The 26,986-nt window shown below is 59.1% G+C and overlaps 3 protein-coding genes across 14 annotated transcripts; 2 read left to right on the forward strand and 1 right to left on the reverse strand.

Annotated features, from left to right (window-relative positions):
* Positions 1-344: 344 nt before the first annotated feature.
* Positions 345-4,933, forward strand: PRDM7 (PR/SET domain 7; the record flags this gene model as incomplete). Its single annotated transcript, XM_036232095.1, is given in 6 exon segments — positions 345-616; positions 995-1,061; positions 1,954-2,108; positions 3,668-3,752; positions 4,008-4,108; positions 4,762-4,933. Coding segments are annotated over 6 exon segments (800 nt in total), but the record flags the coding sequence as incomplete, so codon positions are not given.
* Positions 1,240-26,857, reverse strand: GAS8 (growth arrest specific 8). Of its 11 annotated transcripts, none has more exons than XM_036231177.1 (13): positions 23,582-23,657; positions 21,838-21,924; positions 19,573-19,770; positions 19,057-19,263; positions 17,510-17,564; positions 16,674-16,879; positions 16,034-16,201; positions 15,658-15,744; positions 13,804-14,013; positions 12,577-12,642; positions 10,999-11,204; positions 8,344-8,546; positions 1,240-6,773 (listed from the first exon to the last, which is right to left on the reverse strand). In XM_036231177.1, exons 1-11 carry the CDS (start codon positions 23,582-23,584, stop codon positions 11,055-11,057), a joined length of 1,437 nt encoding a protein of 478 aa, XP_036087070.1. In that variant the 5' UTR covers positions 23,585-23,657; the 3' UTR covers positions 1,240-6,773; positions 8,344-8,546; positions 10,999-11,054. The 11 variants fall into 11 exon arrangements, with proteins under 11 accessions (XP_036087070.1, XP_036087067.1, XP_036087071.1 ...); XM_036231174.1 differs by having other exon boundaries at positions 8,344-9,951; XM_036231179.1 differs by having other exon boundaries at positions 1,242-5,382; positions 6,691-6,773; positions 8,344-11,204.
* Positions 8,369-10,939, forward strand: LOC107502104 (5-hydroxyisourate hydrolase). Of its 2 annotated transcripts, none has more exons than XM_016128952.2 (4): positions 8,369-8,505; positions 8,808-9,005; positions 10,194-10,329; positions 10,672-10,939. In XM_016128952.2, the coding sequence occupies exons 1-4, from the start codon at positions 8,420-8,422 to the stop codon at positions 10,759-10,761; spliced, it is 510 nt and encodes a 169-aa protein (XP_015984438.1). In that variant the 5' UTR covers positions 8,369-8,419; the 3' UTR covers positions 10,762-10,939. The 2 variants fall into 2 exon arrangements, with proteins under 2 accessions (XP_015984438.1, XP_015984436.1); XM_016128950.2 differs by having other exon boundaries at positions 8,487-8,632.
* Positions 26,858-26,986: the final 129 nt, after the last annotated feature.

Raw genomic sequence — 26,986 nt, forward strand, 5'->3', positions numbered from 1 at the left:
ATGAGTCCTTCCGGGGGGTCCCGCTGCAGAATGGAAAGACACACGGGCTCCCTGGGGTGTGTGTGTGGGGGGGGCTGTTTGCTGAGGCCTGTCACGAGCAAGAGGGCTCTCGCCACGCGCGTCTTGGCCTCTGACGCGGCTGGTCGGTCCCGCTTCTCGTCCCGGGTGTGCGGGGTGGCCTCGCACCTGGTCCGAGTCATTTGGTCCCCAATCATTTCCTTCTTCCCATGACCTGGGGTACAGGACGGAGGCTCAGTAACGTGTGTCCCCAGACTCTGTCTGAAGCTCTCACGTGAAGGGACATGCATGACACTCTCCCTAATCCCTGTTGCTCTCGCCTCTAGATTGCGAGAAGTGTCAGAACTTCTTCATCGACAGCTGTGCTGCCCAGGGGTCCCCCATGTTTGTAAAGGAAAGTGAGGTGGACATCGGGCATCCCAACCGCTCAGCCCTCACTCTGCCCCCTGGCCTGAGAATCGGGCCATCGGGCATCCCTGAGGCTGGGCTTGGAGTCTGGAATGAGGCATCCGATCTACCACTGGGTCTGCTCTTTGGCCCCTATGAGGGCCAGATCACAGAGGATGAAGAGGCAGCCAACAGCGGGTACTCCTGGCTGGTGAGAAGCAGCGACCCCTGACCCTGTCCTTGGGCTTCCCACTTCCCCTCTGCACTGGTGGGACTTGGATGGGGATAACGTGGTTGGCTCTGCGCATAGAGTAGACTCTGCGTGGACACGGCGCTCCTGCTCAAAGATCAGAGGGGAGTAGGAGCTCGGTGGGACAGGCACATAGGAACGGCTCCTGCCTCTGGGCTCCTGCTCTGAGCGGACAAACTGACTCAGATGTGTAGATGATGAACAAGCAGCATGTCACGTGGGCACAGCTGGCGGTGGAATCCATGCAGCCCGACGCGCCTGATGACATAGAGGTAAATAATTCTTCTGACTGTCACCTCCCCACCAATAGAGGCTTTAACTTCTTTTCCTGAGCCTCAGATCACCAAAGGGAGAAACTGCTGTGAGTATGCCGATGGGAAGGATGAGTCCCGGGCCAACTGGATGAGGTGAGGCCAGTAGGTGTCTGAGCGCCAGAGGACGCCCCTCTCCGACAAGCCCCCCACCCTTTCCTTCTCATCGCACCTCCCTCAGCGAGCCCCTGCAGTCCTCTGTTCCCATTCTCCCCACACAGTGCTCTTTCATGTCAATAGACATTTAGGGGAAAAAGGAGATAAAATACAGTATGTCCTTAAAATATAAATCTTTATGCTAGCCGAAATTTGGGCACTGGAAAAAAAAACCCTCAAGGACCCTCAATTCACTAGGGACCCTGGATTCACACTTCATCTAACAAACATTTATATAGCACTATGTTCCAGTTTAGACAATGGAATTTGTTACTGAAACAGATCATAAAACCCATATCCTTATGAGGATTTATTGCAGACAAACATGAAACAATTGACTTTAGAAATATTTAACCATAATTTTCCTATTCTGTGAGAAGTGCACAGGGCCAGGATAGCCTAAAACAAGGAACTTTTAACCCGTGAGGACAGCAAAGCACCCTGGCCTCATTCGAGCTAGAACTGGGTTCTGAAGCCTGCAGGGTGGTCGTGGGCCTCTTTGCCTCGTGATGCAGCCCCTTCTCTTTTATCAGGACTTAGAGACTGTGCGGGACTGTTGTTGTCCAGTGTGACTGTGCTGAGACAGAGACCTCCCAGGGCAAGGGGAAGCTTTCTAGGCAGTACAAGCACTGTGAGCAGGACTTGGAGATGGGCGTCCACAAGACAACGTGAGAGAGGCTTAGGTGTGGACAGAAGGTTCCCCAGGAGCACGGCGGGGAGAGCAGAGCAAAGCACAACAGCCGAAGGCATCAGGTGAGGAGCTGGACGTGGATCTGACAGGCGGGGAACTTGGCACCTGTGGTTTTCTTTCCTTCCACCTGCCTCAACCCGGGTATGTGAACTGTGCCCGCGACGATGGACAGCAGAACCTGGTGGCCTTTCAGTATGGCAGACAGATTTTCTACCGGACCTGCCAGGGCATCAGGCCGGGCTGTGAACTGCTGGTCTGGTACGGGGACGAGTACGGCCAGGAAGCTGGGCAGCAAGTGGGAGAGAGAGCTCACCGCAGGGAGAGGTGGGCACCACTTTTCTTCAAAATGGAAAGGAAGGAGGGAATTCTCCTTGGAAATGTTCACGGTCCAACTCTTAGAGTAAATAAAATCTGGTCTTAAGTCAGTAAAATTTCAAATCAGATGCTCCAGAAATTAAGGATTCATTTCATATGCCTTTGTCTTTCAGGAACAATTTTTATATTTCTTACTTTTGTCCTGATTTTTAAAAATATTTCCTACACAAAATATATTAACAGCAGGTAGTGCCAAAAGGCTTAGGAGCAAAAAAAAAAAAAAAAAAAAAGCTTTCAAGCACTTACCCACAATGTCACCAAGGTTGTTTCTTCTGACCTTGTCTGCTCTTTCTTCTTAATTTACTCCATATCTCTAAATGAAATTTGCCTGCTAACATGCATTCACTCACTGTTTCAGTTAGTCATCGTGTGAGTTCCTGCTCTGGACTGCACAGGGACCTGGGGACCTGGAGCTGGGAACGCAGACCGAACATGATGATCAGAGTCGTCACTCTTGAGCAGCTCAGGGTGAAGGAGGGAAGCACAGGTGCACGCACAGGTGTGACATCAGCAGTGACCCGGGGTCAGTGTGAGGGCAGGCTGCGGGGCAGACGCTCAGGGAGGGCACTCTCAGGGGAGAACGTTGACAGACACCCGTGGGCACAGCGTCCTGGCAGAGCGGGAAAGGGGTGGGCTCTTTGAGGACTGGCCGAGGACCGCTCACATCTCAGCGTGGAGAGTAAGGACGGAGGTTGGAGGGATGTCTAGCAGCCTCGAATGTAGCGCCCATGATCCGGCTAAGACACTGGGGACTCTTCTGAGTGAGGAGGACCAATGGTACCACTGTCGGCTGGAGTGGCATGTTCTTTGTCCTAAGATTGTGCTCCTTGAATGTTTGGAAAACAGGCTTGCAGTGGGGGAGGCCTTCGGAGATGGCTTCGTCTCCAGGTGAGGGAGGACGGCAGAGTGGCTGAAGGTGGATGGGAACCAGGGCTGCGGGACGTATTGTGCACCACGACTTCCTGTTGTATTTGAACGGGGCTAACATCGAATGAGAAATCAAGTATGACTTACTGTGAGGCTTGAGGAAGGACATAGTTTCACTTTAGGATCGGTGGAACACTGGGAAAGAAGCAATTCATGACCTAGGCCGGGCAGTGGGAGTGAGTCTCCTATAGTCTCTCAGCCTAGATAACGAGGTAAACTGAGGCAAGCTCAAGTTACCAGAAATGGAGTTTCTTTGAGATCGCAGAAAAATGGCAATTATGAAACACATGCTACAGGCGAGGCTGTCGAGGGTTTGGAGCAGGCCGAGTTTACGGGCAAGGACTGCAAAGAGGGGGGTCCAGCCGGAGTCCAGGCAGGAAGCTCATTGGCTTGAGGGTGGGGAGAGCTTCTCGGTGGATGCTCACTGGTCGGAAGAGAAATCTCAGTCTTTTGCAAATCCGTCATTTACGGGAAATCAGCCTCCCACATCAGCTCCATCCTTTGAGGGCGTGCGTGTGATTTTCCGTTTTGTATCCTCCGGCTCTATTTTAGATTGAAATCCTTTCTCAGTCAGTGGGACCTGGACTGCTCTGTCTTGTCCAATCTGAATCCCACTTCCTGATGGAGATCCGGGCACGTAGGGGTCCTCAGTCAAACGTGTCTTTTCGGATGGGAGGCTCGGTTCGGGTTTGCTCACACATGCTCCCTTTAACCACTATTCTGTCTGCCTTCCACGCTGTGGGTCTCCAGGATGAGTGGCTCCTGACTTAACGGATCCTTTTCCCATCGTCGGACGTCACCAAGGACAATTCCACCAAGTCATCCAGAGTGTTCTCACCTCTCAGTAGGATAAAATGGCCGCAGACACTGTCACCGTGATCCGGCTCTTTAGAAACCAAATTCAACAGAGCGAACGTGAAGATCCGCTTGGATTTACTCATGACTCAGCAGCAGTCCGCCTACGACTTCAAGGGCTCTGAGGGGTTCCGCAGAGTACAAGATTGCTACAGGAAGAAAGGTGGGGCACAGGAAAAGAAAGGACTATTCCTGAGCCGCGCCATCGTTTTTGGGCGGGGGAGAATTTTTATCATGCAGATTGCCTCTTCCTCCTATGGGGGCAGATGGAGACTGCCTCCTTGTATTGATCAGAAAATTCCAGACTGGTTGGTTGATTGAGATTAACTGTCTAGGAGAGGCTGAAACTATAATCAATGAAGTATAAGCTGAAACTACAGTTCAATGAGCTATAAAATCTAGGTTCGGTTTCAGGGCTATTAGCATGCGTGGCCCCATTTGGGGGCCTGTGGTTTTTCTCTTTAACATGACTTACAAGATACTTGCGTGTGGGGAAAGGTACTGAAGCTCCATCTCCACGAGGAGCAAAACTGCCTCGGATGCTTCTTCAAAGTCCGCAGTCCGGGCCAAACATAGAAAAGGCCCTCGAGTGGGCTTTCCGGGTTTCCGAAGGTGATGTAGTGCGTAAAAATGGAATGAAAAGATAGACTGCAGAGGAACGCTTCGCGGGAGACAGAGCTTGCATGGTCGACACTCCAGGAGTCACCAGCGGGCAGGTCTCACCGGAGACGAGCACACGCCCAGGCAGCCTTGTCGGCATCTGCCCTGACCAAAATTCTCTCTTCCTGCAGAACCAAAGCCAGAGATCCATCCGTGCGCCTCCTGCTCTCTGTCCTTCCCCAGTCAGGAACTCCTCGGCCAGCACATGAGACGCAGTCGCCCCCCTCAGAGCCTCCCAGGAACATCTGTGAGGAAACACCTCGGATCCGAGGAGCCCCGCCCAGAGGCTCTCTCGGCAGCAGCAGCGGCACGCTGACCCCCGCAGCTGGAATGACAAGGCTGAAGGTCCAGGGCCTTCAAGGGCCTTTTCCACACCACTCAAAGGACAAATGGGGAGCCCTAGGGAGTGTGAGAGAATGATGGAGGCAGAGCCCAGCACAAGCCAGAAAGTGAATCCAGGGAACACAGGCAAATCATCTGCGGGAGTAGGGGTGTCAAGGATTGTAAGAGTCAAGTATGGAGAGTGTGGGCGCGGCTTTGATGATGGGTCGCATCTCATCAGACACCAGAGCACACAGTCAGCCGAGAAGTCCTTTGTTTGCAGGGAGTGCGAGCAACGTTTCAGGGAAAAGTCAAGTCTCATCATGCACCAGAGGACACACTCTGTCTTCAGTGCTGGACCCGGGGGCGTGAAGGGAGGGTGAGGCCTGGGAGCCTCCGCGTTCAGAGCCTGCGCAGAGGCACTGCTTTCTCTGCGAGGAGGAGGTGTACGGTCAGGGAGGCAGAGTGCACCGTGCGCCTCCCTCCAGGCCGCCACCCTCTGCACTGAGCCTGGGCCCCCCCGGAGCCTCCTTCCACTCAGGGGTACTGAGAATGACCGTGAGGGTGACCTCGCCCGCCCCTGCTGAGAACCAGCTATGGGGACAGCCGGAAGTGGGTCTGGGCCCCTGCGCACCTCGCCTGCATGCGGTGTTCTCCAGCCCCCAACACAGCGGCTTCTCTAAGGCCTCCCTTTGTACCTTGGGACCCCCGGGGTTCACCCATTTCCATCTTGACATTCTTATTGTACCTTTAAACTTATGTTTGTTAAACAGAGGCAACGGACATGCTATTGGCAGTCAGACATGCACGCAGTTGGTCATTCCTGGCCGCCCGCTCACAGATAAAGTCCACGATGGCCCAGGATCTCAGGACTCCCGTGAGCCTGATGGGTGAGAGTCCAGGCGGACCCGAGGGGAGAGCAGGGTGAACGGCTACACTGGGCGAGTGAGGGGCCGACAGCTCCGAGCGGCCACGTTTTTCTTAGAACCGGGAAGGACTTCGAGTACGCAGAGCAGCACACAGGGCCGTGAGGGCCGCATCGTGCCCTCTCCTGCATGAGTCGCCGCCCGCTGCCGAGGGAGCCCAGAGCGCGTCTCAGGCCTGCTCCTGCGCGGACGGGTTCCGAAGGCCGATCTGTAACCCCGGCCATCCGAATCCCACAGCCTGGAACAGTGACCCATCTGTCCCTCTCCCTGAGCCGGGCTCATGAAGAGTCTCTGCGCAAACTGTGGGTTTCGGTAATGAATATCCGTTCTGTCTTCGCCTTTTTCCCATGAATTATTTTTTTTTAACACCAACAGCACCTGGTATTTCTAGGTGGTCTCCCAGCCAAGTGCCAAGCAGGCCCGACCCCGCTTAGCCTCCGCGATCAGGAGAGACCGGGCACGTTCGGGGCGGCGAGGCCGCGGACTCCACGCATCTTTAAAGAGAAGACGCATCTATAGTTTGTTTCCCTTCCCCGTCTACCCGCCTAGCGATGCAGGGAGGAGGCAAGAGAATGAAACATGTTCATCAAGCCACAGGCAGAGGCTGCGACGCGCTGATCGGCCCTGCGGCCCGGCCAGGAGGACGCCTGCGGAACACAGGGAGGTTCCTGCTGGGACGGCTGACAAGCCTGTCCCCACAGCTGCGGAGGGGAAACGGGACCCGGAAGTCACTCCCTGTGGCTAAGACCACGGGGAAGCTGCGGATTAAAGGCTGGGAACCGCCCGCTGGCCTTTCGCCCCACGTGGTCTTACCTTTTCCCGTTGCACACTCTCCCCTTCCTCACGCACGTCCCTCGGACCAGAGGAAATGGGTTAAGGAAGCTGAGTCACAGGAGCTACAGAGTGAGATATGAACTGAGTTCCCCGAACACTCAGGGTTCCCTCCGCCTTTCCACACCCCTCTCGCTGCCCCTCCCGCTGTCTGCCTCCGAGACCACGCTGCCCGTGGAGTGTGACCCCTTTTCTAATGCACTTTCTTTTTGACTCTAACTTTGGCGTGTGTGTTGAATCATTTCTACACTCTCCACCAAACCCTCTTCTCTAGGTGGGGGGCGTCATCTCCCACCAGCCCGAGGAAGTCTGCCCTGTCCCGCATCACTGGGACGCAACCCTTCAAATACTCGGTGGCTTTCAGCAGGGGCTGTGGGCGAGGGGCGGAGCTACGGGGTGATGCTGGCAGAGACGCTGCGACTGACCTTCGGTCCTGTGGGAGGGGAGCCCACAGAGGCCGGGTGGTGGTCACCTCCACCTCCCACCAGGGCTGACCCCTGCCCTGTCCTGGAAGGCTGAGCAATTCAAGACGAGTAGAGAGGTCTGCTCCCTCCTCCTCCCCTTCGGCAACAAACCGCATTCCTAACGTGCCCCCAGCCTCCGAGATGGCCCTGTGCAGTTCCTCCTTCAAAGCACAGGGCTGACCTGAGATGTGCACACGGTGTGTGCAGCTCGCAGAGCTCACCGATAAGGAAGCATTTCATTCTCACTGTCTCGCAGGCTCGTGCAGGGAGCGGGCGGTCACCTGCCCCTCCAGCCCAGCGGGCAGCTGCTGGCAACCACGCCCCGTTTTTTAAGAGGAGGCTCAGAGGAGTGCGTGCTGCCTGACCCCTGGGCTCCGGGTCTCCTGTCTCCTGACGGTCCTATCCCCATGACACCTGGCGGCCCCCAGGGCCACTCCAGCTGCACCTGCTGGTTTCCCGGCACCTCCGCCTGACACTGCGATTGTCCTGGATGGGACAGGTCGATAGTCCTTGGACAAAAAGGGCGTCAGCAGCTAGGCAACAGGGCGGCATGGCCAGCTGCCTCGACCGCACGCCGGATTGTGATCACAGTGGCCACCGCAGCTATGGGCAGCCCCTCCTGCCTTCGGCTGGGCTGGTCCGCCGCCCAGGAGAGGATGCTGCCAGCTTGCCTGGGGACCTAGAGCTGGACAGGTAGGGAAACACTGGGCAGCACCATCAGCCAAGGACCCAGAAGAGCAGCGTGCCCTCCATGGTGGAGTCAGGCAAACCGCAGTGGGGGCCGAGCAGGCGCCGGGTTAACTGGTTTGAAACTTAGTAAACACGTCTTTGACCCCCCCAACCCTGCCCCAGCCCTCGTCCCCGCCCAGCCCCGCCCACCCCAGCTCCCCGGAGAACCACCCTATCCCCCCAGCCCCGCCCCAGCCCCGCCCACCCCAGCTCTGGGGAGAACCACCCTACCCCCCAGCCCCGCCCAGCCCCGCAGGTCCCCTGGACTCATCCACTTCCGGCGGGAGGAGGTCCCACAGGTCTGTTCGCCCAGTTTGCCCCATCCTGAGCAAATCCCCCTGGGGCCCTCCCAGCGGGCACCAAAATGACCCCCCCTCCTCCCCGTTTGGTCAGAAACATGTCTGCCCCGCCCCCAGTCCTGGGCCGTGACATGGGAAGCTACCTGTTTCCCGAGGCTGGAGGCTGGTTGCAGGGTGGGGTGGCCTCTGGCCACCTGGAGCTGTTCTGGTCGACCGGGAATGAACTCGGGGGCGGCCGTGAGGCTGTGCACGCTCCGGCGACACCTGGACCGTGGTTCCTGTCCCCCAGTTTGCCTGAGACTAAGGTCCGGGGTGACTCATGAGCCAGGGCACAAAGAGGTGGATTCTGGGAGAACAAGGAGACCCAGCTGGCCATCCTGGCCAATGCTGGCCAGCTGGAAAGGGGCCGGAGGGGCGGCCTGCCTGTCAGAGGTGCCTTTCAGTGGCTGGGTGGAGGGGAGGGAGCCCCGGTGGGGGCGATGGGGGACGGGCCGTGTGGTTTACGGACACTGCAGCCTTGGACGGCTGATGAGAAATTCCAGCCAAGGCGCAGTTTGGGACGCTGCCCCCTGGGGCTGTTTACTCTAAAGCTGTTGCCTCATTGCAGTTGCTGTGGACACAAGGCTGAGCCTCACACAGTCATCCCTGCCCCTCTCATGGCCCAGGACAGAGGCATGGGGCCAGTCAGCAGCCCACTGACCACACATGTGCTGGACACGGCCTCGGGGCTCCCCGCCCAGGGCCTCGGCCTCCGTCTGTCCAGGCTCGAGGATCACGGCCAGCAGTGGACCGAACTGAGGACGAGGTAGGAGGGAGGTCTGGGGCAGGACCTGAGCACAGGGCTGGTCCTGCACTCTGACCTGTGACCAGAGCAAGGATCCAGCCAGCGAGCAGTGTGGGCGCTGAGGGCCGACGGCAGCGCTGACCGCTGCCCCACAGCCCCCTGCTGACTCCCGGAGCCAGCTGCACCAGCTGCACCAGGTGCGCCAGCCAGTGCCCTCCCTTCTGGGGCAGCCTCACACCCCTGAGGCCTGGCTTGGGTAAGGCCTGAGCTGGCTTCTGAAAGGCCTCATCGTCACCACGTTTAACAGGTAACCTTGTGCGAGGCAGCGTGGTATTTCTGTTCTTTTTTTCCTCACCACGCCCTGCGGGCCGGCTCCATGATCACCCCCTTTATGGGCCGGGACACTGAGGCCGCAGGAGGCGAGGGGAAACGCTGGATTCTGGGGATTCCGGGATTCTGGATTCCGCCCACGCTGGGCCTGTGCCCCTCGCTCGGGCTCTGCTAGGGGAGGCCCCGCCCAGGCTGGCGCCATGGCCGGCCCTGTGAGTAGGTCCCCCAGGCCCTCGGCCTGAAGGAGGCAGGCTCCTCTGGTGGTGGAAGAGGGGGGCCGGGCCCCAAAGGTTCAGGGCCTGAGAGTGTGGAGTGTACCCCCTCTGCATTCAGCCCCTCACGAAAGCTGGGGGTCCAGGCCCCCTGTGAGGGTCGGCTGCGGTCTTGGAAGAGCACGTTGAGTCCCTGGGCGGGGGTCGTATGGACCCACTCCCACGCCCCAGGGGCCGCTGGGATGTGATGCTCTTTCTCATCCTGGCATAACAGACGCTTGAAAGCACAGCTGGCGGGAGCAAAGCCACAGGCCTCAGGTCCCTCGGGTGCTCAGTGCAGCTGGGAACCGGGCTCGTGCAGATGGGGGTCTGGACAGTGACCGACCCAGAAAGCCATGCACAATGCAGCCAATGAAAACTCCCGGCTATAAAACAATGCGAATGGCATCATGCACTGCAAGTTTGCAAATAAGAATACTGATGCATAGAGAAAATCTGGGAAAATGTAGGCCGGGTGTAAAGTGAGTTTTGCTCCTGGGGTAGATTGTGGGAGGTTTCCCCCTCTGCTTCTGGGTTGTTCAACGTGTCCCTGGACCACTCCACAGCCACAGGCCCTGAGACAGGGTTTCTGAGGCTGGGGACCCCCATCCCCTCTCCCACCCCCCAGCTACACTGACCACGACGGCCGCTGCCCTGGGCTCCTGCCGGCAGGCCAGATGAAGGTGGGCACCTACAAGCTGTCCTTCGACACCGAGGGCTACTGGAAGCAAAGGGGGCAGGAGAGCTTCTACCCGTACGTGGAGGTGAGTCACCCTCAGCCGCCAGAAGAACGGTGACCTGCCCTGCTGGGGCCAGGCTGTGGGGGCGGCTGAGGGTGCCACCAAGCCCCGTCCCACTCACTGGGCCCGACCTCACAGCCTCCCCCTCACCAGGCCCTGTTCAGGGTGGACCCCTTGGCAGCCCCGGCAAGCCCAGGGGTCCCTAAAGCTGAACACTTCTTTGGGGAGCATTCGGCCCTGGCCATAGCTCTCCAGTGCCCCAGTGCCGGGCTCCAGCTCTGGCTCACGTCCTGGAGCCCTGGGGCCGGGCTGCTGGTGGCCGCGTGCGGCCCCGCACTCTGCCCGCAGCCTGCTCTGCTCTCCCAGGTCGTCTTCACCATCAGCAACGAGACCCGAAAGTTCCACGTCCCCCTGCTGCTGAGCCCCTGGTCCTACACCACGTACCGCGGGAGCTGACACCAGCGGGCCTGTGGGCGCCCATCCCGTCGCCGTGGCCCCCGAGCCACCCCCGACCCGCACGGTGGGCTCCGCGCCCCTCGAGGAGCCTCAGGCCCCCCTCCTGCGGGGGTTCTGCCTCCCATTTCCCTGTGGTGACTGTGACTTGGGCACCAATAAAGTCTCTGATGGCACAGGACACGTGGCCAACGTGAAAAGCCTTCATTTGCTGACCAGACAAATCTCAAAAACACACACCTGCTGTCCTTGCTGCATAAAGGGGGTGTCGTCCAGGGAGAAGCCCCAGGCGGGGGCTACGTTGGGGTGCCCACGAGCCCTGCGGGGCCCTGACCCAGTGTCTGGCCGATCACAGCCGTCTCCAGGGGCTTGAAGCCCACGTTGTCCAGGGGAACCCCGAAGGCCAGGAGCTTCGCCTCGTAGGTGCGCAGCAGGTCGTTGTGGGCCTGTGGGGACAGAGCAGTGTGGGAGGGGCCGGGCCCACAGCACGGGCTTGCCCGGGGGGCGAGGGCAACGGCGAGGCTGCCCCCTGCTCAGGCCCCCAGCTCCGTGGTAGGAGATGGTGCCGGCGAACCACACGGCCGACCTTCGCCAGCTGCTCACTCTGCCGGACCTGATCCTGAGCGCAGGTGACCCACGGTGGCCGACGCTGCCGTCACCCCTGCCCCACAGCCAGGGAGACCGAGGCGGGAAGGACAGACTCAGAGCAGCACCATGGTCTGGGCCTGCTCCTGGCTCCACCGTCCCCGGCCGCCCGGCTCGGCCCCCCATGTGTACACGTTCCCCGTCTTGTCCAGAGGCGCCCATCTCCTGCCCCCGGGGAGCATGCGGGCGGCCCCGCCCATCCCAGAGCAGCTCGGGCCGGGCCACGGGGCTTCTGCTCCCTCCTCTGGGACGTGGGTGTTTTCAACGCAGTTCATTTCATCGGACGCTTTGAGGGTCGGAAGAGCTGACGCATGAGAAATGCGTGGCCTGGCTTAACTCGCAGCAAGAGCCCAAGGGGCCTCGTTATCCTCACCGTCGTCCAGAAAAGGGTGCCGGAGCTTGCAGTGGAGGGGTACAAGGCAAACCGAGGCCGAGCTCCAGGGAGAACTGGGGGCTGGACCTGGCTTCCACTCTTCACTAGGGTACGGGCCTCCTGACAATCAGATACAACCTCTAGAGATCCCCCAAGAGCTGCACAGACCAGGAGATGGCCCTAATCTTATGCACATAAGTATCGGGGTGCCAGGGAATCTGAGGAAGCGTCCAGATGGGGCGGTAGGCCGGGGAGGGCCAAGAGAAGGCCCAAGACCAGCAACAGGCACTGCCTTCATCAGGCGCGACAGACCAGAGGTCACGTCCACCCACAGATCCGTGGGCGCATCTAAGTCACTCGGGGGGCTGCCGCTGTGAATGCGTCCTCAGGCAGCGCTGTCTGCACCCCACAGGCAAGGCCCCGAGCGGTGGCTCTGCCACGGAGCTGGGCACACTGGGTGCAGGGCCAGCCCTCACTGGCTCAGGTGGGCAGGGACCGGGTCAGGGCATTCACGCCCTCCAGCTGCAGGGGCCCACGCCCGGGTGCGGCGGGGGCAAGGGGAGGGTGTGCGGCTTTCGTTAGACTTAAGAAGGGGTTGGAAAGTCTTAGACTCTGACTGTCCCTTGCTGGGGGACAGTGGCCTGAGTCTGGGGGAGCGCAGGAGGCCAGGTCAGTGCTATGGTGTAAGGGTGCGAGGCGGAGCTGCCGGACGGGACAGACGGCCCTGTGACCGGCGCGCGCCGGCAGGCCCCGTGAGGGTCACCAGGACGGGCGCGGCCCTGGGCACGGGGGTCCCGTACCTTGCAGACCCGGGCCAGCTCGTACTGTAAGTCCTTGATGGCGCTGTTCTTTGACTCCAAAACGTCCTGAGGAGAGAGGCAGACGTGATTTTGAGACTCGTCTTTGGGCGGAGGCAGACAGGGTGGCCCAGGGTCTGGGGCTCCAGCAGGTGCCCCAGATGTGCAGGGAAGAACGACCTGGCCCCACTGAGGTAGACACCCACATGCGAGAAGCCAGCGGGGAGGTCTCCAGGGAGAGGGGACACAGGACCCGGCTCTCCACGAGAACTCCGTCTGGGTGGTGAGATGAGCCGGGCCTGGCTGGTTCTGGAGCCACCCCCACCGCCACTGCGGCCCGGGGGGCCCTCACACCCCGACCTGCCGCCTGGAGGTCGCCCCGGCACAGGGATCCTGCCCACGAAGCTGGGAAACTGGCCAGGGCAGGCGAGAGCTGAAGCACGGCCACCCTGGCCCACGGTGCTGGGACCAGGGCAGGGCTGTCCATCCCCCCTGCCACCCGCTGGCAGCGCAGGGCCTCGTCCGGCCACAGGACCAGCTGTCCTTCCCAGGATCAGAGGCGGGAGAGTCCCCCGGCTGCCAGTGCTGCGCTCACGGCGGGTCACAGAGACGGCAGGCCCAGCAGTGGCCACGGTGCTGGCGCATCAGCTGACCCAGCCACCCATGGGCGCTGAGGCCTCATCTGTCCTATTACTGCTGTCCCCTGTGCCCAGGACAGTCCCAGCACCGAGGAGTGCCCCAAAGAACTTGACTCGAGTGAATGAAGGCTGTAACCCCTGTCCAGATGTGACCGCTCTGGGCAGCCATCCCCGGCACCACCACAAAGGCCTGGGCTTCCCTGCCCCGACCGCCCACGCAGAGCAGGCCATCATAGTGTCCAGGGGGACGCCGGCAGCGGCCTCGCTGAGTGCAGATGACTCAGCCGACCCCAGGTCTAGGTCTGTCGGCCTCCAGAAGCCCAAGATTGGGCCCAGAGGTTTGAGAATGGCTTGAGATGCAGAGTCTGACTGCTGAGCTGACTCATAGGTGAAGAAGGGGCTAGGGGGGCCTCAGACAAGAGCAAAGCCAGTGAGAGGGTGGAGGCCAGGTGCCACAGGCCTGGGACATGCTCCCCGCAGCTGAGGATCTGCACAGCGATCACAGAAGGGAGACGAGGGGCCCCCAACCAGAGCCCAGACCACGTGCTGGGGGCAGCCGCATGGGGCGCGTCGGGAGCCGTGAGCAGCCTACCTCCAGCTTGCGGGACACGAGCGTCAGGGCCGTGGGGTCCAGGTTGGAGGCCGCCAGCACCTCGCTGAACTGCACCTCCTTCTTCTCCACGGCGGTGCTCAGCGCCTGCAGCTTGCGCTCCAGGACCAGGTTCCGGAAGCCAGCCTTCTGCTGCACCTCCAGGACGGCCGCGGTGAACCTGCGGTACAGCTCGTCCCGCTCCTGCTGCACCTGCAGACGGGCGGCGGGTCACACGCGCTCCTGGGGCCTCTGCCCCGTGCCAGGGCGCACTGCAGCAGAGCCACCGCCTCCTCAGCGTCGGCCACCGCGGGTCTGCGTCTACACCGGTGCCCACACCCTCACTCCCTGCGACAGCGCAGCTGTCCACACTTCGGGGAGAGGAGGAAACACCGGCTGGACCCTCCCTGGGACGCTGTCTCAGGAAGCGGCAGGGCGCACTGGCAAGGCCTGGAGAGGTCCCAGGGGGTCAGGCCAGGCTGCCCCTGAGTTACAGCAGTGGGCTCCAGACGGACACGGGCAACAGACTCTAGCAGGTGGTGTGCAGGGGGCCTCTTGGGGACCGACCTCCTCTGCCCCTGGTCCTAGAACCCCAGGTCGACGTGCCCCACAAACAGATCTAGAGCACAGCCCGGGAGCCACCTGCCTGTCCATCAACTGTATCTTTCATCTCCTATTACTGTTACCTGTGAGAAAACCAGGGCTCTGTAGAAATGTGAAAAGGGAACACCCTTTGACCCTCTCCTCCCAGAGGCCACCAGGCGACCATCTGCTGTGACTCCTTTGCTCGGCCCCAGCCTGCAGGCCCCTCACAGGCATCTCTGAAGGAGCTGAATCCAGGTCTGACACGATGGATGTCCCTGCGTGTACGGGACGGAACCGGGCCCGTCCCATCAACGCCGTCTGCGGCTGTGAATCTCAGTAGGTGAGTGAGAGGCATGCTGCACGTGCCACAGCTCACGGAGACGGCGGACCCCGGGACGGAGGAGGGCGTCCTTGCCGCACCGGGAACCTCGGAACCGCACGTCCGGGGAGACGCGTCCCCCCCCCACCCTGGCGAGGCTCTGCGTGTGTGCGGGTGGGAGGCGGCCCCTCGGGCCCTGTGCGCGACGGGCTCGGAAGAGCCCTCTGCGCTGACTCTACTGGAAACCCGAATGCAAACCTCCTGGCCCAGTGACCCCACCGCTAGGAGGGGGCCTCCCTGAGACGGTCGCGCAGCGGCACAAGCCGCAGCAGTGATGCCGGGAACGGCGCGGGGCGGAGCGGCTGTCCCTCACGGGCCCCGGCTCAGCGACCTGCACACTCGCCGGGAGCGAGAGGTGGACGTGAGCACGAGGCCACAGTGCAGGTGCCACTGGGGGCGTTCCCGGGGCGACCCCACCCTCCATGGCGCACGGAGTCACAGCCACATGAGGGCCTGGAGGACGCCGGAAGCCACTACCCCCCGAGGACCAGCAGGAGCCGCAGGAGCAGCAGGAGCAGCAGGAGCCGCAGGAGCCGCAGGAGCAGCAGGAGCAGCAGGAGCCGCAGGAGCCGCAGGAGCCGCAGGAGCAGCAGGAGCAGCAGGAGCACCCTCCCACTTCCTCACGGACCCGGGGGTCCGTGAGCCCACGGTGTGTGCGTGATGGGACTTAGACACGTGTACGCACCTGCCCCCCACCAGGGAGCCCGCCTGAGACCCCAGGCCGCCTACAGGACGTGCCACAGGCCTCTGCCTCTTGAGGGCAGAGGGGCGGGCGGTGGGGCCTCCCACCTCCAAACCCAGAGGCCCGGCCCGGCATGCAGGCCTTCGAGGAGCAGACAGGCAGGCACGGGGGAGGGCCCTCTGCGGCTGGAGCCGGCCTGCTGGCCACTCACCTGGACGAACCGCTGCTCCAGCACCTCGTGCTCCCACTGCAGGTCCTTGAGCTCCTTCTCCGTGACTTTTAAACGTGCTTTTGTGCACTGGAGAGAAAAGAGGGTGCAGGCAGAAAGCACTCAGCATGTGGGTGGCCACGTGATCGTCGTGCAGGCCCCCAAGGGGGGGCAAGGCCAAAAATAACCACCAGAAAGAACAGGCTCAAAGGCACAAGCAGCCCAGCCCCACGGGGCAGGTAGCGGGGACGCCTCTCACAGCACACGGGCTGCGGCCCCAGGACGGAGTCGGGCCCCTCCCGCCGGGCCCCGGGCCTGAGGAGCGGGTGGGCTGACGGCCCTTCTCTCCGGAGCCAGGGTGAGCTCGGCAGACACTCACCACCAGGATCTGCTTGTCCCTCTCGTGGTTCCCGAGCTTCTTCTGCATCTCGTTCATCTCCTCCCGAGCCTTCTGCAGAGGGTCTGACAGGCGCCGGTTCTGCATGGACACCTCCATCATCTCCTTCTCCAGGTGGTCCTCCTTCTTCCGCATGTCCTCCATCTGCTCCTGTCAGCACAGGGCGGGTGCGGGGGGCTCAGCAGGCAGCACTGTGGCCTCGCCTGCCCCGAGACCGTGCCTGCCGGCGGCTCACACGCGAACCCCCTAGACCTGACTCATGTGCAAACAGAGTGTTCTGCACAATTTTAACTTATTCTGAATTTCCCAAAATGCAGTTCCATGAGATGTATTCACGATGCCCCAAGGGGTATTGTGGGAACTCTATCACTGCCGGTACTTGGGTGACCAAGGCGCCTGCCTGTGCCGCGTGCTGCAGCCCCACTGCGGTCCGCCCAAGCCCGTACCCATCAGCTACGGCGGGGCAGAGTCCTGACAGCTCCCAGCTGCGGGCACAGAGACGCTGCCTCAGCCGTGAGCTTCAGTCAAGGGCACTGAGGGGCATTATCAGTATTCTCACAGGCAGGGTGCTGGGTCTGATGGGTCGGGAGCTGTCGGCACACCGGCCCAGCCTGCGCGATACCTTCAGGGAGTTGATGAGGGCCAGGTTGTTGAGCGTGATGTCATTGTAGTAGTTCTTGATGTCGGTGAATGCCTCCTCGTGCCGCTGCATGAGCATGTTGATCTGGCCGTTCTTCCTCTCCTCCACCTCGTGGATCTCGGTCTTTCTCCGCAGGTCAAGCTCATCCCGAAGCATCTTCATCTTCTTATTGTACTTGGCCTCGATTTCTGCGAGGCGGCAGCAAACAGTGCAGCTCAGCAGGTGGAGCACAGGCGGCCTGTGCCCCCAGACGCGCTGCAGCCGGGCAGAGGCTACGGGGCAAGGCACGCCACGGAGCAGGTGGGCGGAGGCAGAGACTCTTCCTGCGACGCCCACAGAGGACACGTCCAGCCCTCACCACCGTCCGCTGTCCTCTGCCAGGGGCTGGCACTGCTGACCAAGCCCTGCACGGGGCTTCTCAACAGCTGAGCATCCACTGACCCTAGTGGCACTCGCCGCGGCCCAGGTGGCCACCAGCCACAGATGGGGCTCAATTATTAACCAGACAGACTTCCGAGATGGGGCCTCCTCAGGCCAGGACCCCTGGAAAAGACCACCCTAAGAACACTGCCCACGAGACCGAGTGACCAGCACACGCTCCGGGCCACCGGCCCGTGCCGGGAGTGGGGCCTGGGCGGTGGCCACGGCCCCCAGCTCCCACGGAAGGGGGCCGCGCCGGGGCTCTGACGGCCCGTCACCTCAGGAGGTGCCCTCCCCCCTCTGCGCACCCGGGGGAGCCCCGCGCTCACAGGCCCCGCGGCGCCCTGCCTCCCGCCGGCTCCGCGCCACCGCCCGCAACGTGCGCGCGAGACACTGACCTCGCACTTGCCTCTCGAAGTCGTTCCGCATCCTGGTGACCTCCTCAGTGTGTTTCTGCAAAGGCAGGAGCAGGATGGGACCAGGGGACAGAGAGGGGCCTCGCGGTGCAGTCAGGCTCAGTGCCCCCGTGCGGCTTCCGGTGGGCGCCGTCCCCTCCTCTCCCAGCTCTGGGCCGTGCCCAGAACAACACAGCTAAGAAGCCTCCGCATTTCATGACTCACGTCCCTTGGCTAAAGTCGCCTCTGAGGTTCCGAGAATGTTAACGGACTCTCCAGGCACTGACCACACTGGGCCCCCGCCTGGCCCCCCGCAGGGCGGAGGGTGCCGTCTGCACAGACCTGCCGGCCCTCTCCAGGTGCCTGCTGACCTACCTTAGCTGGGGCTCAGAGCAACATTAAAAATTATTTCAATAGACAGTGACTACATAAAAATTCTGAGTAATTTTTTTACAGTAGAAAAGTTTTATTAGCAGGGAAAGTCCACTTCCAGAAGCGGATGCAGGCCTGAGCACGAGAAGCGTGGCTCAAAAGGCCCTAATTGTTTTTCAGAGTGACACTTCTACACGAAAGGGCACTCTGGCCACGTGCTGCTGCATGGCCTCAGGTGAGCGGACAGCCTCACACCTCTGGGGTCACTGGGAACCAGCCCTTCGTGTGCTTCTGCCAGGCAGGACCGCGCGATGCTTGAAGGTCCGAGACTCGCGCTCCCTCTGGCTCCGGTGCGAAGTCTGTGACAGTATTGAGCTTTCCCAGATCCCCGTGAGGCTCAGCTGCCTGCACACAGTCTCGGCCTGCAGCCAGGAAAGGCCTTTGAAACCCGAAGTCGGACACATCCTCACTCTGCCCAAACCCTCCACAGGCCCCCGGCTCAGCCGAGGTCAAAGCCCCCGTCCTCCGGGCCTCCTCGCTCCGCTAGGCCTTTGCGTGGCCCACCGCCTGTCCCTTCTCCTGGCCTGGTCCCCCAGCCTGGCTCAGTCCCTAGTGCCTTTGCCCGAATGTCAGCTTCTCAGTGTGGCGTTCCCAGAACTCCCTACAGAGAAAGGGAGCGCCCCTCACCCTGGCAGCCCCCCGGCCCGCCATGTCCCCCTGCAGCACTCACGCCCTGGGGTGTGCTGTGCGCACCTGACACCTCACCTCGCCTGCTCTGCTGGTGCAGACTCTGCTCTCCAGACCCTCCACCACCTGTGTCAGTCCCACTCTTCGGAGACCCCAGAGGTCAGAACAGGGCCTGGGATCTTATGGGCGCTCAGCAAACGAGTGTCAGCCTCCACCAGGAACCACCCCCCATCCTCCCAGCCAAGGACTCATGAGCCCACCTCGCAAGACAAACTGCGTGGCCGCCTAGGGGACGGCGCGCAGGACACACTAACGGTTGTGTTTCCGAACACACCTGACACATACGGAAAGCGACCCTGGGCTGGGTTTTCCTCATGTCATTCTGCGGCTCGGGTCTGAGACAGGATTCTGGGCTTGGCCGCCAAAGCGGGCCTGCCTGGACGCACGCCTTCCGGAGCGCGCCGTCCCCGGCAGCCGGCTCGCGCACCTACCAGCCGCAGGTTCTTCACCACCACCTCGCCGGCCAGCTCCTGCTCCTTGAGCTCCGCCTTCAGCGCCCGCATGTCCTTGCGCAGCGCGCCCTCCTGGCTGCGGTGCTCCTTCTGGGCCAGCTTCATGACCACGGTGCCCTCAGCCTTCATCTCCGTCAGGCTGTTCTGATGCTCGTACAGCAGGTGCTTCACCTTCTGCTTGTAGACCTACGGGCAGGAGGAGTACCACCTACTCACCTGCACGCACACGCTCAGCTGCACAGGCATACCTGCACACATGCACATACAACACATACCTGCACACACACACTCACTGCACAGCACATACCTGCACACACACTCACTGCACACACGCTCACTGCACGCATAGACACCTGCACACACACCTGCACATGCATGCACTTTTATAAAAAAATATCTCCAGGTTCCAGTGTAAAGGACACAAACAAAGGTCCCTCAAGCAAGGAGAGGAAGTGCCCCCGCCCACCCCAGCATCTCTGCAGTGGCCCCACTCACCTTGATCTCCACCTGGTGCCTCTCCTCGGCCTCCTCCATCTCCCGGTCTTTGTTCCGCAGCTCGGCCTTCTTCTCCTCCAGCTGCCTCCGGGTGATCTCCCAGAACGTGTGGATCTTGTCCCGCTCCAGCTGGAAGTAATTCCGCTCCTCGCGCTCACGGTCCAGCTCCTCCCGGATACGGCTGATGTGCTCCTCCACCTGGTGGGGCAGGGCAGAGGATGGGAGGGGCCTTGGGAGCACGAAGGCCACTCATCTAAAAACATGAGAGCTATATAAAGTTAGGAAGGCTCTGGGGACAGGACACATTCAGTAAACAGCAAAAATCTCTTGAATTTGGCCAATAATCAAAACACAATCATATTCTTTCATACACTCCTGGGAATTTATACTAAATTTCTCAAAAGAACACAAGAGCTTTCTGCTCAAAGATATTAGCCACACTGTAATTAAAACAGCAAAAAAAAAAAAAAAAAAAAAGGAAATGATCTAAGATGATTTTAAATACAAAAATGGCTGAGAAATTAAGGTATATCAACTACAAGATTATATGGCCCAAAGATATACAGACATGAAAATCATACAGCAGGATGCAAACACTTTCGCAAAATAATGCAGAATGAAAAAAAGTTTACCTTTAAAGATATATGGTAAGCAAAAACGGAACAAAACCAGTAGACCTCTGACAAACTTTGGTCCAGAGAACTGTCAATCAGCAAATAGGTTAAAAAAAAAATTGGGCAGGCTCCCGGTGATCTGAGCACGACCTCAGGCCCCCCACTGCAGCTTTCCTCGCTGATGGCGCTTCCCCACAGGGAAGACACTTCTCACTTCAAGAGGGCCGAGGAGGTAAGATCCCCAGGTCGGGCGTGACTCCCCATGAGGGAGACACGGTACTCCAGCATCCGAGCAGGCCCTCAGCAGATGACACCATCTTCGTGTCAGGGACCTGCAGTGTCACTCACACAGTCTGAAACAGGGTCCCCTACTATGATTGGCTCACATTGTTAGATTTCGCCATCATTCAGTATTTAGATTCCTTATAAATATCCAGGTTGCTAGCTTCTCTTAACAAATCAGGAAACAGACGGCATGGGAGCCCAATGCCCACAAGGTAACAAAACAGTGAGCTGACTGCAGCTGCGCCCAGCCCCTCGCTCCTCCTGGCACTGGGCGCTTCCGAGGTGTCCGTGCCGCGAACCTGCACGGGCGAGGCCCTGCGGACCCACCACCGCCACGTCACAGTTCCGTCTGCACACGGACGGGAAGGAAACGGGAAGACAAGAGACACCCCAACTGCTGAGGCAACGCGATGCACAACCCGCTCTGCACAGACCAGCCGCGGTGGCCCTGCAAAACACAACCTGGGCCCCACCACCCTCCGCTTAAACTGCCAGCGGCGCCCCTGCATGTTAAGTCCTCACTTAACATCTTCGATAGGCTGTGACTTTAACAGAAACGACGTACAAGGAAACCAGTGTCACCACGGGCTGATGCCATAACCCAGAGTCTGGGCTCCCCAGCATCTTATCCACATTACGATATGACGTCATTCGAGGGCCTGCTGTACAATCGGGCCGCTCTCAACCCCCGCCGGCCGCTCACAGGCAGTCGCCAGTAACACAGGCTAGAAGAGGCGCCACACTCGCTCTTGTGGTTTGCCACAGGCTACAGATTTAGGAGTCTTTTAATTAAAAATGTCATTATAGAATTAGGTCCTCTAGCCCTTAACTTCGTCAAGATGGACAAGTAGCTTAAAATAATGCCTACTGTTCCATGGTAAATAAAATGGTAAACAAGAATGCTATGGATGCCTGTACTATGATAATACCTGTGAAGGTCAGGGGCATAAAAGGATAAGATTGAAAAGACACATAGAAAACTAAAAATAGCTTTTGTATCAGGAAAACATTCCCTTCCAAATCCCTGGCACTGTGTAAAAAGTTATTCGATGCAGCTGCACTGCGTTAAAAAAATATATGCACTGCATGTAGGAGTGCCGGCGAGGGCCATGGGGCCGGGAAGGCCGGGCGGGTCTGGACAGAGCGAGGGCCACGGAGACTGGGAAGGCCGGGCGGGTCTGGACAGAGTGAGGGCCACGGAGACTGGGAAGGCCGGGCGGGCCTGGACAGAGCCGCAGGAGCCCGGCTGTAGGGAGATGGACCAAGAGGCAGGGCAGGACGAGGGGCTGCTCGTCTGAAGGAGGTTCACGGAGACAGAAGGCCAGAGACGACGCAGACTGCCCCGCCCGCCCAGCTGCCCGCTCACCTGCTCCTTGCTCATGTCCTCCGGAGCGAGCCCGTCAACGATCGGGGTGCCTTTGCCTTTCCCTTTCTTCCCTTTCTTTTTGGGCGCCTTCGGTTAAAGAAGAGATGACTGGGTAAGGAAGGGAGGCTCTGTGTGGTGCCCACACCTTCTGGCCGCCTCTGATTCCCACCTGGGGTCACGTGGGAGCAGCGTGTCTGGCCCGGACACCATCGACCCCTCACTGTCGAACACAGCCCCTCAGAGCCCACCACTCCACCTCACAGGGTCCCACGCCAAAGGCACTCATATTCTCTGGAGAAGGAGCTACCTCCCCTTTTCAGGAGAGCGTCTGCTCCCCAGAAAGGAAGGGAGGGGCTTCATCCCAAACACGCTCCTTGGCACAGGGCAGAGACCGCCTTGGTGTGGGTGCAAAATTCATTTGGCCTCAAGAGGAAGAACCCCAATGCCAGCGTCCGGTGTCACCACGTGGGCCATGGCGCTCGGTGACCACCACAGAGAAACCTGCACAACTGTTCAGTGGGCCGGGAGAAGCGCCTCCTCAGCCGCCTGAAGGCTCCCTTCCCTCTGAGTGTGAACCCGCCCCCAGCCCCTGGACCAGAGGGCGCCCCCACCGTGGGCGCCCTGCCCCCTCCGCAGCACCTCTCGTGTCCCCCGGCTGTCACCAACTCGCAAGGTGAAAAAGAACCTTCCACCCCCTCGCACATCCCCACGTCGCACTCCCAAAACTCATGCTTCTGCCTTCACTTCCACCAACTCCCTGTGGCCCACGCTTGTGTGTGTGCCCCTACGTGCCTCCGTAACATCTTTATGATCACAAAAAAAAATTACGTGGAAATCTTAGCAAGCATGGAGAAAAAGGAAAAAGAGGAGAAAGAGAAGAAAAAGGAGAAGAAAAGCATGCATATCCCCATAAGTTAATAACCAGTAGAAACAGTTTGCTGATCTTTTTCCAGTTGATTTTCAAAGCACCACGCACTGCAGTCTTCGCCCCGAATGCGCATGCGCGTCGGCCCCCTTGCTCACCCTGACTCCAAGCCCACCCCATGGGAGGGGTCCTACTCACTAGCGACGCCCACCCTGCAGCCTGGAAACCCAGTTCCCGACAACTCCTTATTGGGGGGCGGGAGGGGGGGTAAGGGCCCTCCTACCTGAGAGGGGGTGGGGAGCTGGCGAGGCAACGAGCTCCCACCTTGCTGCCCTCAGCACAGACCTGACTCCTCGGAGGTTCTCCAAGGAAACGGCAGTTCCCGTACCCCGGGCGTTGCCCTGGGCACCCCATGGGCACTGGACCCTCTGTCCAGGACCTCTGGATGCAGAGGAACCCCTAGCCACTCTGGCACGCCCCCAGCCTCCATCCCAGCGACTAGAGGAGGTAAGGTGCCCCTGCGTCCCACTGTCCTCCACGGGGACGCTGTGAGGTCAGGCCCTAGGCCCCAAGGCTCTGGCTGGCGGAGCCCTCCATTCCGGGAAGGGCGTCGCCGGACGCGGCTTCTCCTTTCTGGGCAGCTCGCACCTCGGGCCCTGGGTCTGGGGCGAAGCGCGGGGCGGCTCTAGGACCGCCGCTGTGAGCACAGGCCCCCGGGCGTCCCGGATCTCAGTACGAGCGCGGGCGGGATCCGGGACCCGCTCTCCCAGGGGACCGTCCCACGAGAGCACCAAGCTCCCAGTCCCAGGGACCCAGGGACCCAGGCCTCCGCGTCCAGGGTCGCTCGGCGCGCAGGGCCGGCGACCCGCCCCTCCTCACCATGGCTGCGGACGTCCGGCCACGCCGCGACCCGCAGACCCGAGCGCCGGCCGCGCCGAAGCTGCGCCGTCTCCCAGCAACCGCTGTGCGGTCCCGCGCGAGATCGCGAAGATCATCGCGAGACTCCGCCCTCCTCTGCAGGCCCTGGCAACGGCGGGAGCGCGTCCCTAGCAACAAGCACTGGGCCCACCCAGGGCTTACGCGAGTCTGGTAGGATTTGCTTGCAGCTGGGCATCAGCCACTTTTGACCTCTCCGACGCCTCGAGACGCGTCTCCCTGTGGGATGTACGTGTACACTCTCGGCCTCCCCCAATAAACTTCAGTTCCATGAAGGGAGGAAGAACTGTTTCGCCCCCTTCTTACCTGCAGTGCCCAAGACAGTACACAGCAGGCGCTCAGTAAAGATGCCTTCAGTGCAGGAGGGAGGACGGCAATTAGATTCAAATTTGGGCTAGGACGGTGCCCCTGAGCCTGACCCCCCCCCCATCCCCACCCCCCATTGACCATCTTGAAGATCCCTCCCCTGCTGGCCTGGTGAGGATGGGAGACAGCCAGGTTTCCATAAACCTTTAGAAGTAACAGTAAGAAAAATACGTTCTAGCTAGCTGTAAACTTTTGAAATCAGCAGGTGTCCCCTTCATAAAAATAAACTGCTCTGCCTGAAGAGGTCCCCTGTGGGCCCTGTTCTCACCCGGGAGGAAAACGCCAGAAACCTCTGCCACAGGATTCCAGATGGGCAGAAAAATCGAGTTATCAGGTTCCTTTCCTCATCAGTTCACGATTTCCAAAGCAAATTTCCGATCCCTGCCACCACACTATTACCTACGTGTACCACTCTGTCACTCGGAAAGCTGACAGTTTGTCATAAGCAGGCGCCCATCTTTATACGCCACTTATGGTCTTTTCACTCAACTTCAGCATTTCCTAACTAGTGGTTTTGAATCAGGTCATGTTTTCCTCATCTGTTTTGGGATGCAGAAGATTCTAGAAGCTTCTCCCCTGGAGAGCTAAGGCGAGAACAGAGTGCAATGAAGAAAGACAAAGGCCTGAGTCTGACTGTCCCTCCCAGGCAAAATAGCCTTATTAGCTGGGCTTGCTCAGACCTCAGACACCCACGCAGTGGCCAGGATCTGAGAGCCACAGGATGAGCCTGCGGGGCTTCCTGTTTGCCCACTCCAGCCCTGCCTGCACAGTGGGACTGCATTGACCCAGCTTGCACAGTCCCGAGTTTTATTTATAGCAGGCCCTGGGGCCTTTGTGAGGTCTGGTCCTGTCACTATGCCTGGGCCAGGGCCTCCCAGAGGCGGTTTGCCAGGCAAGACAATGCAGCTGAGTAACACAGCAGAGTAATTATTATTGTTTAACACTTACTTTGCAGACCCAAAATGCTAGGTGCCTCATGCTGATTGGCTTTTGCTTTAGAAGTCTGGCTGGGAGTCCTGAATTAAATAAATGCATTAACAATAATTCCTTTCAGCAAAGAGGGCAAGAATCAGAGGGTTAGCTCAGGGTAACCAGACAGGGTATTCATTCATCACAAACCAATAGAGTCGCTTGGTCCATCAGCACGGATGGCAGAGATGGATAGTTCAGGCAGCCCTGTGCTCCCAGCAAGGTACACAGTGACCTGTGCTTTTCCTATTGGATTTGAGGACTCTTTTTCAGAAAAGAGTCTTTTCTTCACATCCATGGCTTAAGATACTTTTATTCGGCATCAAGCTGTGCAGCTCAGAAACCCAGATAAATGGCATGAGTTTCCTAAAAAATCCAGAGCAAATATTAGTACCCACAAACCACTGACCACGTTGTTTAATATTTGGCTCTTCCTAACACCCACTTACTTGGTTGTCCAGGTCAACTGCCCCAGGTAGAATGCCTCGGGCCACTGGACCAGCTCAGCAGAGACCAGTATGTTAGGATAACAGAGTGCTTAAGAAGACTAGACTCTCTTAGAGATAAATAGTGAAACATTTACCTATGAAGTGATGTCATGTGGAGGCGACCAAGAGTAGAAAAACGAAATTAGCCATCATGGGAATCACTGAATAGGGTGATGGGTACATGCAGGTTAATTGTCTTATTCTCTCTATTTTGGTTTGAAAATGGTCTTAATGAAAAGTTAAAAATAAATAAACACTGGCTCCTGGGACCCCTTTGACAAGATATCCTCTGTATACATTTATTCATCTCTCAACAAGGACAATTATTAAACAATAACTACTGTTGTAGTTACTGTGGCTGCATAATAAGTTACTCCCAACATGTAGTGGCTTAATGCAGTGACAATATCTATTTTGCTCATGAATCTGCAACTCTGCCAGGACTGGATGCGGACAGGTCATCTTGGCTCCACATACCACCCCAAAGGGGTGGGGGATGGGGGGGTCTCAAAGGACACACATGAGTAGCCTCTTGAATGGCCTGGGCTGCCTCACACAGGGAAGCTGGGTTCCAGGGGAGCTTTCTGAGGGACAGCTAAATCTACCAGGGGACTCAGCTTGGGAAATCACAGAGCACACCTTCAGCCATGTGTCCTGCCCAGGTTCAAGCAGGAGTATAGCTGTGGAGTGTCTTGATGGGCATAGGCAATTCCGGAAGACACATAGAATCAGAAACATCGCTCTGACCATTTTGAGAAAATGCAATCTGCCTCCCTCTCTAACTTGGAGCAACCAGTGCCCACCCGCTGTCTACCCTCCCACCCCCTACCCCTGTAGCTCAGCTTTGTCCCTGAGAGGCCAAATTCTCCACCTTTGGGGCGGCACAGAGGCCAGTGGCTTGTCCTAGTGGGTCAGGAAATCATTTTAGGCAGTTGTAAACAGCAGTTTTTGTTTTCATTTGTTTTGTACACTGAAGAAAAATGAGACTTATTAGCCTGCTTCACTGACTGAGAGTCTCAAAGGCCTTGGGCTCTGTCATTTGAGCTGGGCTGAGAGTAAGGATTTTGTGGGGCTGAAGCTGTGTGAACCACCCTGCCTCTGAGTGGGTGCCTTTCCTGCAAACACCAAGTTCATACCTGTCCCCTACCTCTGAGGGCCTTTTCCACCACAAGCTGTGAACAAGTTCTTTCTCCCTGAAGCTTTTCCTTCAGTTTGTTTTATTTTTGTGAAAGTGCAGACCTTGGGCTTGGCTTCGGGCCTTCTGGCTTTCTGTGTCTGTGCGATCTTGAGAAGGTTACCTACCCTCTCTGTGCTCAACTTCTTCAGCTGGAAAACCAGGATCCCATCTTCCTAGGATCACTGGGAGAATTGATGAGATCTTGCGCTCCAGGGCTTGAGTGAGGTCCTAGGGAAGCAAAGCAGCGTTTGGGGGTGGGACTGGATTGAACCGTTTGGTGCTCTCAACAAGCCCGGACCCTGCCTCCGCTCCCAGGAGCGCCCTCCCTGCCGGCTCCCATCTCCTCAT

Source organism: Rousettus aegyptiacus, unplaced genomic scaffold, assembly GCF_014176215.1.
Source record: "Rousettus aegyptiacus isolate mRouAeg1 unplaced genomic scaffold, mRouAeg1.p scaffold_m13_p_14, whole genome shotgun sequence".
Classification (NCBI taxonomy): domain Eukaryota; kingdom Metazoa; phylum Chordata; class Mammalia; order Chiroptera; family Pteropodidae; genus Rousettus; species Rousettus aegyptiacus.

Bases quoted from the DNA above. Each gene is read 5' to 3' on its own strand.
- LOC107502104 (XM_016128950.2), top strand. From the start codon at position 8,520: ATGAGCCAGGGCACAAAGAGGTGGATTCTGGGAGAACAAGGAGACCCA. The intron at 8,633-8,807 runs GTGCCTTTCAGT...GCCTCATTGCAG, and splicing joins GGGCGGCCTGCCTGTCAGAG to TTGCTGTGGACACAAGGCTG. The intron at 9,006-10,193 runs GTAGGAGGGAGG...CCCACCCCCCAG, and splicing joins TGGACCGAACTGAGGACGAG to CTACACTGACCACGACGGCC.
- GAS8 (XM_036231178.1), bottom strand. The intron at 14,014-15,657 runs GTGAGTGGCCAG...GCCCGTCTGCAG, and splicing joins TGGAGCAGCGGTTCGTCCAG to GTGCAGCAGGAGCGGGACGA. The intron at 11,205-12,576 runs GTACGGGACCCC...CTGTCCCCACAG, and splicing joins AGCTGGCCCGGGTCTGCAAG to GCCCACAACGACCTGCTGCG.